The sequence below is a fragment of the Mauremys mutica genome, chromosome 3 (assembly GCF_020497125.1).
Source record: "Mauremys mutica isolate MM-2020 ecotype Southern chromosome 3, ASM2049712v1, whole genome shotgun sequence".
NCBI lineage: Eukaryota > Metazoa > Chordata > Testudines > Geoemydidae > Mauremys > Mauremys mutica.
The window spans coordinates 83,571,820-83,585,281 of NC_059074.1; the positions used below are offsets into that span (position 1 = coordinate 83,571,820).

Genomic DNA, 13,462 nt, shown 5'->3' on the forward strand with positions numbered 1-13,462 from the left:
ATGTCCTGATTTCATACTCTTGAATCCTGCCTGGAGTGCTGTGCACCGAGTGCTGCACTTCAGGATGGCTATAAGGGATATTGAGGGAGGTTGAGTGCTGTGGATAAGGGCCGTAGTTTTTGTGGGTGGGTGGTGAAGCTACGGGTGTAGGAGGCAGCGGGGGGGGGGGCGGTAAGAACCCAGATGTTGGGGAAAGTGGGTTGGAGGGGACATGGGGGCACAAAGGGAAGAGTTTTGGGACAAGGGCTGTGGGGGGGTGAAGGGGCAAGCGTGGTAGTGTTCCGCCTGCATGGCGACAAGCACCTGGATAGAGTCCGCTTGGCGCTCCGTTATGCTAATCAGCCATTCCTTGCTTTGTCGCTAGTGCGTCGCATTTTCCTGGCAGATCCTTCTCTCGCTGTCCCTCCACTTCTGTGCCTTTCAGTTCTCGTTTACAGACTGCTGCATGACTTCATGCAGCATGTCTTCTTTGCTTTTACACAGCCTCTTTCTGAGTCTTCTCAGTCTGTCGGCTGGTGATAAGAATGACGGCTGAGATCTCAAGGTTGCACATATACAGGCAAAATCTAACACTTAACAGAGGCAGCATTGTACACACCAGACAGAGCAATGATTCCCCCACACTTAAGGAGGGCAATCACAAAAACCCTACTTTGCCTGTCTCAAAGCAAGCAAGAAGAGCTCCTGGCTGCATGCATCTAGGGATTCCGGGGTGTCTCCCCCTGCCTCAGCACCATCGCTCGCGCTTTTCTCCTCCTCCTCCTCCCCGCCTTGCTGTGCTGGGCTTGGAAGTGTCCATGGTGGTCGTTGCAGTGAAGGTGGGATTGCTCCCAAGTATCGTGTCCAGCTCTTTGTAGCATTTTCAGGTTGCGGGGGCAGCACCGGAGCGGCCGTTTGCCTCAGGGGCTTTGTGGTAGGCATTCTGCAGCTCCTTTACTTTAACCTGACACTGCACCACATCCCGGTCATGGCCCCTGTCCATCATGGCCCTTGATATGTTCCTGAAGGTATCGTAATTCCTATGGCTGGAGCGCAGCTGGGACTGCACAGCTTCCTCCCCCAAAACACTGATGAGGTCCAGCACCTTACCATTGCTCCATACTGGGGATCGCCTGGCTCATGGAGGCATGGCCACCTGGAAAGAGTCACTGAGAGCACTCTACGCCTGGCTGAGCAAACAGGAAGGGGATTTTCAAAATTCCCAGGGAATTTAAAGGGCGGGTCTGACGCTTGGTCACCTTGAGGACAGGGCAGCAGAGTTCAAAAGTGATGACCAGAGTGGCTAGAACAGGCATTGTGGGACATTGATTGGCTCTGACTGGCCTCCGGAAGAGTGCATTAGGTGTCCACAGTGGCGCCACAGCACTCCAGTGAGAGCGCAACAAGCATTATTCCTCTCGGAGAGGTGGAGTATCAGGAGCGCTCCAGCTGCGGAGTCAGAGCGTTCTACGTGCCTCGCCAGTGTGGACGGGGAGTGAGGTAGAGCGCTCTTGGCAGCTTTATTGCACTATAACGTGCAAGCGTAGCCAAGGCCTTAGTGAGCACACTGGAGGACGGTCTGCACCCCAGGAAGCCTTCCTGGCTCTTGAGACCGAGATAATGGACTTTGGTTAATATAAAGGGTTAATATAGTTATTGATCACTTAGGGAACAAAGGCAGCGGCACTCTTTGATTCTGTAAACATTGGGTCTCTTGGCCCGGAGGTGGGAGGTGCTGGTAACTTGATGTAAATAAGAAAACTGCTTAGGCAAAAATTGAAACTTGCTAAGATTAAGTTTTAGTCACTAGAAAGTGTATTCTATTTTGGTTTGTTTGTAACCATACCTGTCTCTTCTTCTCTTGCTTAGTAGCACTTAAACCTCTGTTCTTTGTTAATAAACTTATTCTTGTTTTATTACAAAACCATATCAGTGCTGTGTATTCAAGTGAAGTGTGAGTCATCAGCCAACCCAGTTGGTTCTCAACCTGCAGCTCAATCAGCACAGAGCTGCGGCCCACAATGATAAATAGGTTAGCTCAGTGGTTCTGAACCTAATAGGCAAGGGATGGGCAAACTATGGCCCGGGGGCCACATCCGGCCCATCACATTTTAATCCGGCTCCCACGCTCTCGCCAGGGAGCAGGGTTGGGGGCTTGTCCCACTCTGCATGTGCCGTGGCTCCACACGGCTCCTGGAAGCAGCGGCATGTCCCCTCTCTGGCTCCTATGCATAGGGGCAGCCAGGGGGCGCGCCACACACTGCCCTTGCCCCAAGTTCTGCCCGCGCAGCTCCCATTGGCTGGGAACTCTGGCCAATAGGAGCTGCCGGGGCGGTGCCTGCGGACAGGGCAGTGTGCAGAGCTGCCTGGCTGTGCCTCCGCGAGGAACTTGAGGGGCGATATGCTGCTGCTTCCAGTTGCCGCTTGAGGTAAGCGCCACCCAGAGTCTGAACCCCTGAACACCTCCTGCGCCCCAACCCCCTGCCCTAGCCCTGATCCCCCTCCTGCCCTCTGATTCCCTTGGTCCCAGCCCAGAGCACCGTCCTGCACCCACAACCCCTCATCCTCAGACCCACCCCAAAGCCTGCACCCCCAGCTGAAGCCCTTACCCCTCCCACACACATGCACCCCAACCCCTGCCCCAGTCCAGAGCCCCCTCCCAACCCTGAACTCCTCATTTCTGGCCCCACCCCAGACCCTCACCCCTCCTGCACCCCAACCCCCAAGTTTGTGAGCATTTATGGCCTGCCATACAATTTTCATACTCAGATGTGGCTCTCAGACCAAAAAGTTTGCCCAACCCTGTAATAGGCTGATATGTACTCTGTCTCTTCAGAGCAGCGAACTTAATAATTTCTGTGAGCGTCCAGCGAGAGAGACTGGACATTGCAGAAGGATGTCTCTTGGGAACTGGGGTTCACTGATTCTTACCTTGCAGGTAAGGTTTAGACTAGTAGAGTCTTGAAGTTTCCAGGCAAGGCAGACAGACTGGTAGATTAAGGAGCTGACACACAGTTTAGCAGCAGCAAAGCTCTCAGTCTGGCTAAGGCAGAGGCCTAACACTGTGGTTTACAGTTCTGGGTGTCCAGTGCCAGATGCCACAGCTTGTAGAAGCAATAATTTGATTAGTTTATAGTGGGGTCTTTTGGTGGGTTTGTGGGGTAGTTAAAATAAGTTACTGAGGAAAGCCAAGTTAAAGCAATGAGTTTTGCATTTAGTTTTAAAAGTTATGAGGTCTGTGGTTGTCATTATCTCTTGTGAGAGTGGGTTCCATAGTCTAGGTCCAGCTCCTGTGAAAATTGTCTTCCATGCTCATGAGTTTGCCTCTGTTGGTGGAAATTTAATTGTTCCAGTGGAATGTAGCTGTTGTTGGAGGTAATGGTTATTAAGGTAGTGGGGACAATCTTTTGGGTAGCTAGAGTCAATCCCATGGAGAGCTTTGAAGAGTAGAACAGAGTCTTTCAGCTGGACTCTATATTTTATGGAGAGTTAGTGCAGAAAGCAGAGCCACGAGGGTGATGAATTCATGGACATCTGAGTTGCTAAGCACATGGACTGCTATGTTGTACCAGATGGAGCTTTTACACTGTCCTGTAGTTTCATCCAATATATGGAGTTGCAGTAGCCTAGAGTTCATGGATGTGTGGATCCATGTGCCCAGGACAGTGTGTAATAGGAATTGGCATATCTACTATTAATAGTATTCAAATGGGTACTTTTAATTTTCTACAAATTAAGCCAACTTCCAAAGAAGTAGCACTGCAAATAACAGGCCGTCTCTTTTGAGATGTGCATACTTGGTACCTTTCAAGATTGGGCACAAAATTAATTTAGTGATGGAGCACATGTTTAATGTAGATGGCTTATTTAAGGAAAATAAATATTATTTAGATTTAATAAATTCATTTCCAAATTAAAACTAGCTTATGGCTAATTCTTTTAGCACTTGGATTTTCTCTTGGGACTGGTTTTAGAAATGCTTTCCTGGGTACCTATTTTTGTTGGCTCTCTATGGTCAAACTGACATACTGGGTCTAACTTCTTTTGTTGCATGGAATAGTTTATGATTTTTGTTAAAAAAGAAAACTAGATTTTTCTGGTTGCTATTGTTTAATTCTCATCTAAATTGGTCAGAAGTTGGAAGAAAATATATGTTGAATGTTACAAAGTTTTATTTTGCTAATTTTAGGTTATATGGAAATACAAATGAGATATAATCGTTGTAAAAACTGATCTTCATCTTTCTTTGTAATAGAAGCCAAAACTACTTTCATCGCCTACAAAAGATGAAGATTCTTCCATTTCCTTCCCGAAGCCTCCAGTGGACCCAATGGAGGTTAGGAAAGTCAGCAGTGTCCGGGCTCGCTTATGTAGAACAGCTTCTCAGGGAAATCTTCTTCCAGATAAAATATTTCTTCCTGATGAGAGTAAGAGCATTTCAATATAATTCAAGTATTTGAATCTAGAGCCATGTGATGTTTTAGAGTAAAAATTTCAAAGTACCTAAGTCCCATTTTAAAAATGTAACTTAGGTGCCTAAATCCCCATTGACTTTCATTTTTGAAAACAGGACTTAGGCTCCTAAATCACTAGCCTCCCATGTGTCTGTTGCTTAAAAAAGACAATTTGAGTGGAAGTGATCATGAGATTATAGATTTCATGAGTCTAAGGAAAGGAAAAAGTGACGGCAGCAGAAGAATGACAGTGCACTTCAAAAAAGCAGACTTTAACAAACATTTAACTGGTAGGTAAAGTCCCATGGAAAGAAAATCCAAAGGAAAAAGGAATTCAGGAGAACTGGCAGTTTCTCAAAGAGTTTGCTGTTGTATCTTTAATATTGTCTACCCCAATAAGAAGGAAAGATAGGAAGGATAGTAAGAGGCCAGCAATGCTCCATCAGGAGCTCTTTAATGACCTGAAGATTTAAAAAAAAGAATTCTACAAAAGTGGAAATATGGGTATATTCTAAGGAGAAGTTCAAAAGAATAGCACAAGCATGTAGGGACAAAATCAGAAAGGCTAAGGCACAAAATGGGTTACACTTAGCAAGGGCAATAAATAGCAATAAGAAGAGGTTTACTAAATACATTAGGAGCAAGAAAAAGATGAAGTAAAGTGTAGGCCCTCTACTTAGTGGGGAAGGAGAGCTAATAGGATATGTCATCGAGAAGGCTCAGGTGTTGAATGCTTATTTTGCTTTAGTCTTCACTGAAAACGTTAATTGTGATCAGATGCTTAACACAATAAATATTAAGAACAAGGGAGAAGGAACACAAACCAAAATAGTTAATATGTTAAAGAATTTTTAGATAAATAAGATGTATTCAAGTCAGCAGGGCCTGATGAAAATTGTGCTAGGTTACTTAAGGAACTAGTTGAAGCAATCTCAGAATGGTTAGCAATTATCTTTGTGAACTCTTGGAAGACAGACGATGTCCTAGAGCAATGGTTCCCAAACTTGTTCTGCCACTTGTGCAAGGAAAGCCCCTGGAGGGCCAGGCCGGTTTGTTTACCTGCCATGTCTGCAGGTTTGGCCGATCGCGGCTCCCAGTGGCTGCAGTTTGCTGCTCCTCGGCCCGTGCTACTTCCAGCAGCTCCCATTGGCCTGAGCAGTGAACCGTGGCCACTGGGAGCCGTGATCGGCCGAACCTGCGTACGCGGCAGGTAAACAAACTGGCTCGGCCCACCAGGGGCTTTCCCTGCACAAGTGGCGGAACAAGTTTGGGAACCACTGTCCTAGAGGACTTGTCATAAACAGATAGTTAAGGGTTAAGGTCTCTTTTACCTGTAAAGGGTTAACAAGCTCAGTAACCTGACGGACACCTGACCAGAGGACCAATCAAGGGACAAGATAATTTCAAATCTCTGTGGAGGGAAATCTTTGTCTGTGTTCTTTGTTGGGTCGTTGTTCTCTCTTTGGATCTAAGAGGGGCTAGACATATCTCCAAGTTCTCCAAGTTTTCCTGAAGTATTTTCTACTATTCAGTATAGTGAGTATTAGAAAGGCGGATTAGTCTTATAATTAATTTCTGCATTTGCAATTGTGTGTTTGCTGGAGAAATATCTTTATTTCTGTTTGCTGTTACTTTGATTATTCTGAGAAAGGACGGGGGGAAGTCTCTCCAGGTTTATAAGCTAGACCCTGTATATTTTTCCATCCAGGTGTTACAGAGAGAGTGTACTTCCTTTCTTTCTTTTAATAAAATCTTTTCTTTTTAGAACCTGACTGATTTCTTCCCTTGTTTGGATTTTCAGGGGAAGGGGAGGGGGGAAAAGTGAATCCCTCTTTGTTTTGATTCAAGGAGTTTGAATCAAGGAGATCTCTCCCAAGGACTAGGGGAGGGGGAAGAAGGTGGGGGGAATGGATTATTTCCCTTTGTGTTAAGATCCAAGGAAGTTGGGATCTGTGTTCCCCTGGGAAAGTTTGGGGGAACAGGGAGTGTGCTAGACACTGGACTTTCTAGCTGGTGGCAGCGAGAACCAGATCTAAACTAGGATTTAAGTTTAGAGGAGCCCATGCAGGTCCCCATCTTGTGGACGCTAAAGTTCAAAGTGGGGAATAAACCTATGACAGGACTGAAGAAGGGCAAACATAGTGCCTATCTTTAAAAAGAGGAGTGAAGAGGACCCAGGGAATTGTAGACCAGTTAGTCAAACTTAGGCCTGGTCTACACTAAAAAGGGGGTTCGAATTAGGGTACACAAATTCAGCTACGTGAATAGCATAGCTGAATTCGAAGTACCCTAATTCGAACTACTCACCCGTCCAGACGCGGCGGGGTCGAACTCCGCGGCTCCAAGGTCGACTCCGCCACCGCCGTTTGCAGTGGTGGAGTACCGGAGTCGACCGCGGCGCTTCCGGAGTTCGAACTATAGCGTCTAGATCAGACGCGATACTTCGAACTCCGAGAAGTCGAACTCACCGCGTCGACCCGGACGGTAAGTGTAGACTAGCCCTTAGATACCTAGAAAGATAATGGGAAAAGATTGTTTAATAATCGGTTTATAAACATCTAGAGAATAATAGGATGATAAGTAATAGCCAATGCCAACATGGATCTTGTTGGCACAATTAGCTCTTGACAATCTAATTTCCTACTTTGACAGGGTTACTGGCCTAGTAGATGGGGGTGATCTATAGATATGATATATCTTGATTTTAGTAAGGCTTTTGACACAATTCCACATGATAGTCTCATAAGCAAACCTGGCAAATGTGATCTAGCAGAAATTACTGTAAGGTGGGGCGTGCAACTGGTTGAAAGACTGCTAAAAGAGTAGTCAAGTAATGATCTTAATCTGCATCAAAGGCGATTTAGATTAGATAATAGGAAAAATGTTCTTACTATAAGGATAATTAAGCACTGGAATAGGTTACCAGGGGAGGTTGTGGAATCCCCATCACTGAAGAATTTTTAAGAACATATTAGACAAACACCTGTCAGGGATGGTCGAGGGGTACTTGGTCCTACTTCAGCACAGAGGGCCAGACAACATGACCTCTTAAGATCCCTTCCCAGCCCTACATTTTTATGATTATGTGCACTCTGTTATGTGCTTTTATTTGTGTAGGTTTATAAAAACTCTAAATATGGTAAAGTGTTAACAGTAGTTTATTGTGAGGAGGGGAAGAACTATTTGATGCATTGCTATCCTGAAAATAGTTAAAGAAAATTAGTTAAAACTTTGTAACAAGTGGTCATTTGGAATATAAAAATGACATTATATTCAGTATAATAACCAAACTGTAATGTGAGGCACTGAATGTATGCTAGTACCAATCTGTTTATCCCATTTTTGTTCTTACTCCAAAATAAGCATATAAAGAGGCATTCTACAATATGTGCTTTTACCATGTGATTTTATGCCCTCCTATCATGTGTGCCTATCTACAATCTGATCCATAGATCCCAGCAACCAGGATATTGCTTTGTTGTCTGGTTGAGGAGAAGAGAATTTAATGTTGCTGCAGCCTTTATTTTTCAGGACTAAGACATTTTTCAGTATCAGGGAAACATTTACATTGGCTTTAGCGTAGGTTCCTTTTGGGGACATGTTAACCTTGAGAGTTTTCCTTTAATCTTAATTGTACCTACTGTTTAAATTACTTTTTATATCCAATTTCTGGCCAGCAGTCTCAACCTTATTACTGAAAAATGTGATACTTTCTAGTTCTATGAGGAACGAAAAGTTTCAAAATAATTGAAAGGCCAAAAGCCTTAAAATACATTGGGTATCTTTAGAAATTAGAGGTTTTTTTGTTTGTTTGTTTTTTAAGAATGAATGTCTCTTAAAAGATCTCTGATGCAAAGTAGAACATTGTGTTTTACTTACTTTGATACAGATTTCTCTAATTGATGTCAGCTTGCTGCGATAATAGGAAAGATAGTATGAAGTAAAAATTCCTATATTACATTTAAAAGACCCCTTGCTGTGTTTTCATCTTGTAAGAACATTTTTGCAAAACATTTATTCCTGGTTTTTGCAGATAAGGAGGGGGTAAATTCTGAAGAACCAGCTACCATGGATGATCTTTCAAGGAGAAGTAATAAAAGTTGTTTAGCAGAACTAAGTCCACACTCCAATTTTAAGGATGATGGTATTCCACTAATTTACAATGAGCATAATAAGGCAGAGGAGCAAGACTTCTTAAAAGGGGCAGTAGCAACATCTCCATTGCAGTTCAGAAGTGGAAGGTCAGTATTTACTTTGTTCTCTTTCCAGTCACAGTTAATGGCATAATATGTCGTGTCAAAATATACAGAACTGCTTGAATTCAAAGATTTTTGTTTTTGTTTAAATTCATTGATATTGCTATAATATATATATATATATATATATATATATATATATATATATATATATATATATGTAAAAATGATATATTCAGTAAAAACTTATCATTTCCCTCCTCCCCCACCCCATCCTAAAGAGATTTATTCCTCTTGTGACAAAAATAAAGTTTAGTTCAATATAGGTAAGGATACCTGCTTGACATGAGAAGAATGAATTAAATAGATGTATATACTTTCTGATTTCATTTGATTACTAACATTTCAAAGCTGTGGGTCTGCTAGTAACATTCAGGATATAAAATGGGTATATAGTCCCTTTTATACCTCACAGCCACGTTGCTACACATTCTGTACTCCAAGTTTCTTATCTTCAGAGAAGATGAGTGGAACAAAAATTGAAGATAAAGTGTCAAAAAATAATCAGTGTGTACTTCTTGGTGCTAGCGTCCCTATCAACAAAAGCAAAATTTGTGTGTGTGTACACGCATACTAAATTTTGAAGTGCTTTCTTTAAGTTTATTTACTGTACTCTTTGGTTGTTTTTTGTTTTTTAAATAGCTTTACTTTCATCTTCATACCCTCTGGTTCAATGTCTGCAGTGACTTAACAGGTACAGTGTTTCAACAGACAAATAAGACTATGCTTACAATCCATTTCTTCTGTATCTGGACTGTGATGTCCTTTGTACCATTAGCACTTGTGTAACACTCAGTGGCACTGAATTCACTAGTATCATCAACCTGCCATTTCTTTGTTTTGCCCACTAGTGGATGTGATATACCAGGATGTAATCACTACCTTGGGCAAGCAACTACTTGGTGCACACATGACACATCTCCTACAGTCTCTACAGATGACTGATGCTTAGGTGAGAAAATCACTCACCTAAGTACAGATATTTTGGCCACTATGATGTGGCAACTGTTATTAAAAGATTACTTTTTCACAGTAACTACTATAGATCTATACTGAAATTATTGCTAATATATTAATAAAATGTTACAGTAAACTTGTTAGCAGAGTTTGTAATAAGTAGCTCACAAAATTCATCATAATGCATAATTTCTGTTACTGTAAAATAATGATCCTTTAATTCTAAACCTGATGATAATACTGGATAATTTGGTGAACATCATGTAATGAAGCTGTTTCAATAACTCCATAATAAAGCTATTCTAGCTCTCTCCCATCTACCCTGATCTTTGAAAGAGGGAGCAAAGGGAAAGAAAATCTGAAAGAATGTGGGGTTAGGGTCGGGGAGGTGAACAGGGAGATTACTGAACACTGTGGGTGTGTGTGTATATCTGTATATGCCTGGAAATTAGTTATGGTTCCCAAGAGGGTCCTAACAACAAGAAGTTTGTCAACTACTGTTCTTAATAATTGAGAAGAATGAACCTCAAACTGGGTGATAATTGTAAAACTAGCAGGCATGCTAAAATAGTTTAAGTTCTGTACAGTGAGCTAAAATTATCTTGTACAAAGTTATTTACTTACCCTTTATTAAATTGATTAATCTCTACAGTTTTTATACAGCTTGCCATGCATATGGCACATTATGCCATATTGACTGAAGTGTCCAGTAGTCTGAACCACAGAATGTTCTGTTTTTGCTTAGTAATAATCACTACAATTCAGATGGTGACTAACTACTTATTTTTTAAAAATGGGTTGATTCCTTCCAAGACCCTTTGTTTATGCTGATATGAAGACCAGTCCTTTTAATTAATAGGAGTTTTTTTCCATGTAAAATATGTTTCCAGTTTGTTCAAATTCATGTTTTTCTGTTTCTGATTTATTCTGTTAGTGGACTGTGATTTCTCATCTTTTCTTCATTCTAGATTTTCTTTCCATTTCACTCCTCCCTAAAACTCTCCAGCCTGCTAGAATATAATTTTTTTTTTCACTTCTGAGGATACAATGTGACCATTTTTGAAGTTGCAATAAGTATCAATCCATGGATCCTCTGGCAATTTCAGTTGTAAAAATGGTGTAGCTGGCACAGCCTCTCACAGATTAAGTATTTCCACATTAACGTGTCCTTTCATGTTTTGAAGGTGCTCATGGATTTGAATCTCTGTCATTACATCTTGCAACTTGGATAGTGTAATTTAAAAAACAGAAACCTAACATTGTGCTACGCTCTCTCCAGTGCTGTTGATTGAGAATTTCACATCAACGAACAAAATATGTATACTTTTATACGTGTGTTTATAAATACAATTATCCAAAATTCCTTTCACTATAATCAAACTGCAGCAATCCCTTTCTTTCCAACCAGTAACAACATTATTATCATAAGTATTATTATTTATTTAATATAATACTTATAATATTATTTATATTAACCTTGCATCTAAGAGCCCCATTCATGGATCATGAACCCATTGTACTAGGCACTCCCCAAACAGAACAAGAAGACAGTTCCTACGCCAAAGAGTTTGCAATCTAAGTACATTTTTTCCTTCCCTCAGACCGTTTTCAAATGCTCAGGGGGGAAAAAAAAGAAACTTTGCAGATGATGATAAAAGAATAGTTATTCACGACTCAGTATCAGATAAATTGCTCTCTCCTGGCAATCTTCAAATACAAATCAGTATGTATTATGGACAGTGCAGTGGTGGGAACTATGCCCTTAGCTATTGTTAGAATATTACAGATTAATGAATAAAAGAGAAGAGACAAAAGATCTAAACATTTTTATTAAATTTGCAACTGATTAGCAGGGTGGATTTGATTTAAATTACTAGTCAGGAAGACTCAATTTTAATCATGGATTGCTACATAAAAGTGCATTCTTGTTGATTGTTATAACCTTAATACATATTCTTCAGAACTCAGAGATAGATGTAGATGTCATTTTTAGAAGGTACACACTATACATTTTTAAAGTGATATTGTGAAAACTTTTCAAATTAGTTTTACAGCTATATCAGAAAATGAATGATTGTTTGGTTATTTCATTTACCAAAGGTAATTGAAGCAGATAGTTCACCTCCCTATGATTTCATAAATATCTCCAATTCAACAGGTTAATCATTAATATTTGGAGGATTTTCTTGCCACGCTATATTAGGAGGAGAACATCACTAGACAGACATTTAAATTGTTTTATTTAATTAAAACAACAACGTTCTGTATTCTGGATTTTTTTCTTCAACAGCAAACATCCTGTATGCTATTTTAACAAAACAAGCATATGAATTTTTGAATTTAGTTAAACATTCAAGTTTTTTAAAATCACGTTTGTTTTTGTTAAAATTGTTTTAACTAAAAATAGTTAAATGAAATAGTTTTAAAAAAATTAAATAAATAGACTATGTCAGACAGGTCAACATGAGAAACTTAAAATATTGGCTTCTGCAGCTAACTCAGTCATCTTCACCTTTATTTTCCTGTTGGTTCATAATCTGGGAAAGAAAAACAAGCTTTCCTGCTTTTTCAGGTCCCAAACGATTTCTCAGTTTGGAATGAATTAGTCCAAAGGAAAATAATATTCTCTCTACACCGGCAGAAGAAGCTACTGCTGTTAAAAGTGAGATTATCACTTCAACAGTCTCTGAATCCAAGTGCTTAAGTGACTTCCACCAGTTCACTGGTGTGACTTTCTTTAAAACATCATCAGCAAACATATTTCATATTCCCAAACTGGGTCTCTTTTACAGCCTGCTGCCATGATATGTTTTCCCTTCTAGTGAGAGAATGGTATGGTAGATCTCAAATCAATGAAGGCTACACTCAGAAAGACCTCAAGACTTTGGGAATATGCTGCTCAAACAATTCCACTCCTGTTTCTACTGCCTGTCCCTCCCTTCTCACATTTATCTCCAGACTTCTTCTCCTTGTCCAGATCTATTCCACCCCAACGATCTTCTTCTATTCATTGAACTTTTTGAAACTTTGTACTTTTAGAGAGAGGTAAGGGATTAACTCTGTGTACACAAATTTGCAGAGGGACAATAGGGTTGAGGTCTGTTATTTCTCATCTCTAAATAAATAAATAAAAACATTTTTGCTGTTAACAAGCATGTTCTCTGGAGACACAAATCCACAGTTTGAGAATTGCAAAACTAAGCATCTCTGATGGTTTCTTCTAGACTGAGCACTGAGTCCCATTGGGTAGATAGAAAGATTAACCTAAATCTATACAAAAGCCCCTGGAACCCCATAAAATTGAGTCCCTAATCCAGGAACTATTGGAAGTCATTTACAAAAGTTTTTTTAAACATTAGATAAATATATTCTCATACTACAGAATTAGAGTTTATAATCCCTATTCCATGATGAGACATTATAGCTCAAAGATGTATCTTAATTAAAACGATCTTTAGATTGCTTTTTGAGGAAAAAACCTTTTTATCAGTCTGATTTAAATAAAATCTGATTTTTATTTTATTTATTTATTTTTAAATCATGGATTTTTATCCACCCTGCTGATTAGTGACCAGCGTAGGAGGCCAGGTACTTTATGTCAAAATTATCTTGAGAAAAGGGTGCTATTTCTATAAGGATTTCAGAGTAGGGAAATTAGAACTTTAGAGCTTGAATGAATAAAAACTATTTAAAAGGTAACTAATAACTTATCAGAGAAGCATGGATTTGTAGTAGAGAAGATATATCTAGGTCATAGGATAAGACTCTTCTAAATTATATTCCAGAAAACATACACGGTCTGATTCAATAATTAAA

General features: G+C 40.3%; 1 protein-coding gene across 3 annotated transcripts in view; it reads left to right on the forward strand.

Annotated features, from left to right (window-relative positions):
* The window catches only part of ARMC2 (armadillo repeat containing 2), a 137,181-nt gene that overhangs the window by 11,950 nt on the left and 111,769 nt on the right, over positions 1-13,462 (forward strand). For 2 of the 3 annotated variants that reach the window (XM_045009147.1, XM_045009149.1), the window contains 3 exons: positions 2,816-2,917; positions 4,235-4,406; positions 8,467-8,674. In XM_045009147.1, the coding sequence (XP_044865082.1) occupies positions 2,816-2,917; positions 4,235-4,406; positions 8,467-8,674 (482 nt within the window). The remainder of the gene's footprint in view (positions 1-2,815; positions 2,918-4,234; positions 4,407-8,466; positions 8,675-13,462) is intronic. The other variant, XM_045009148.1, reaches the window with a different exon arrangement.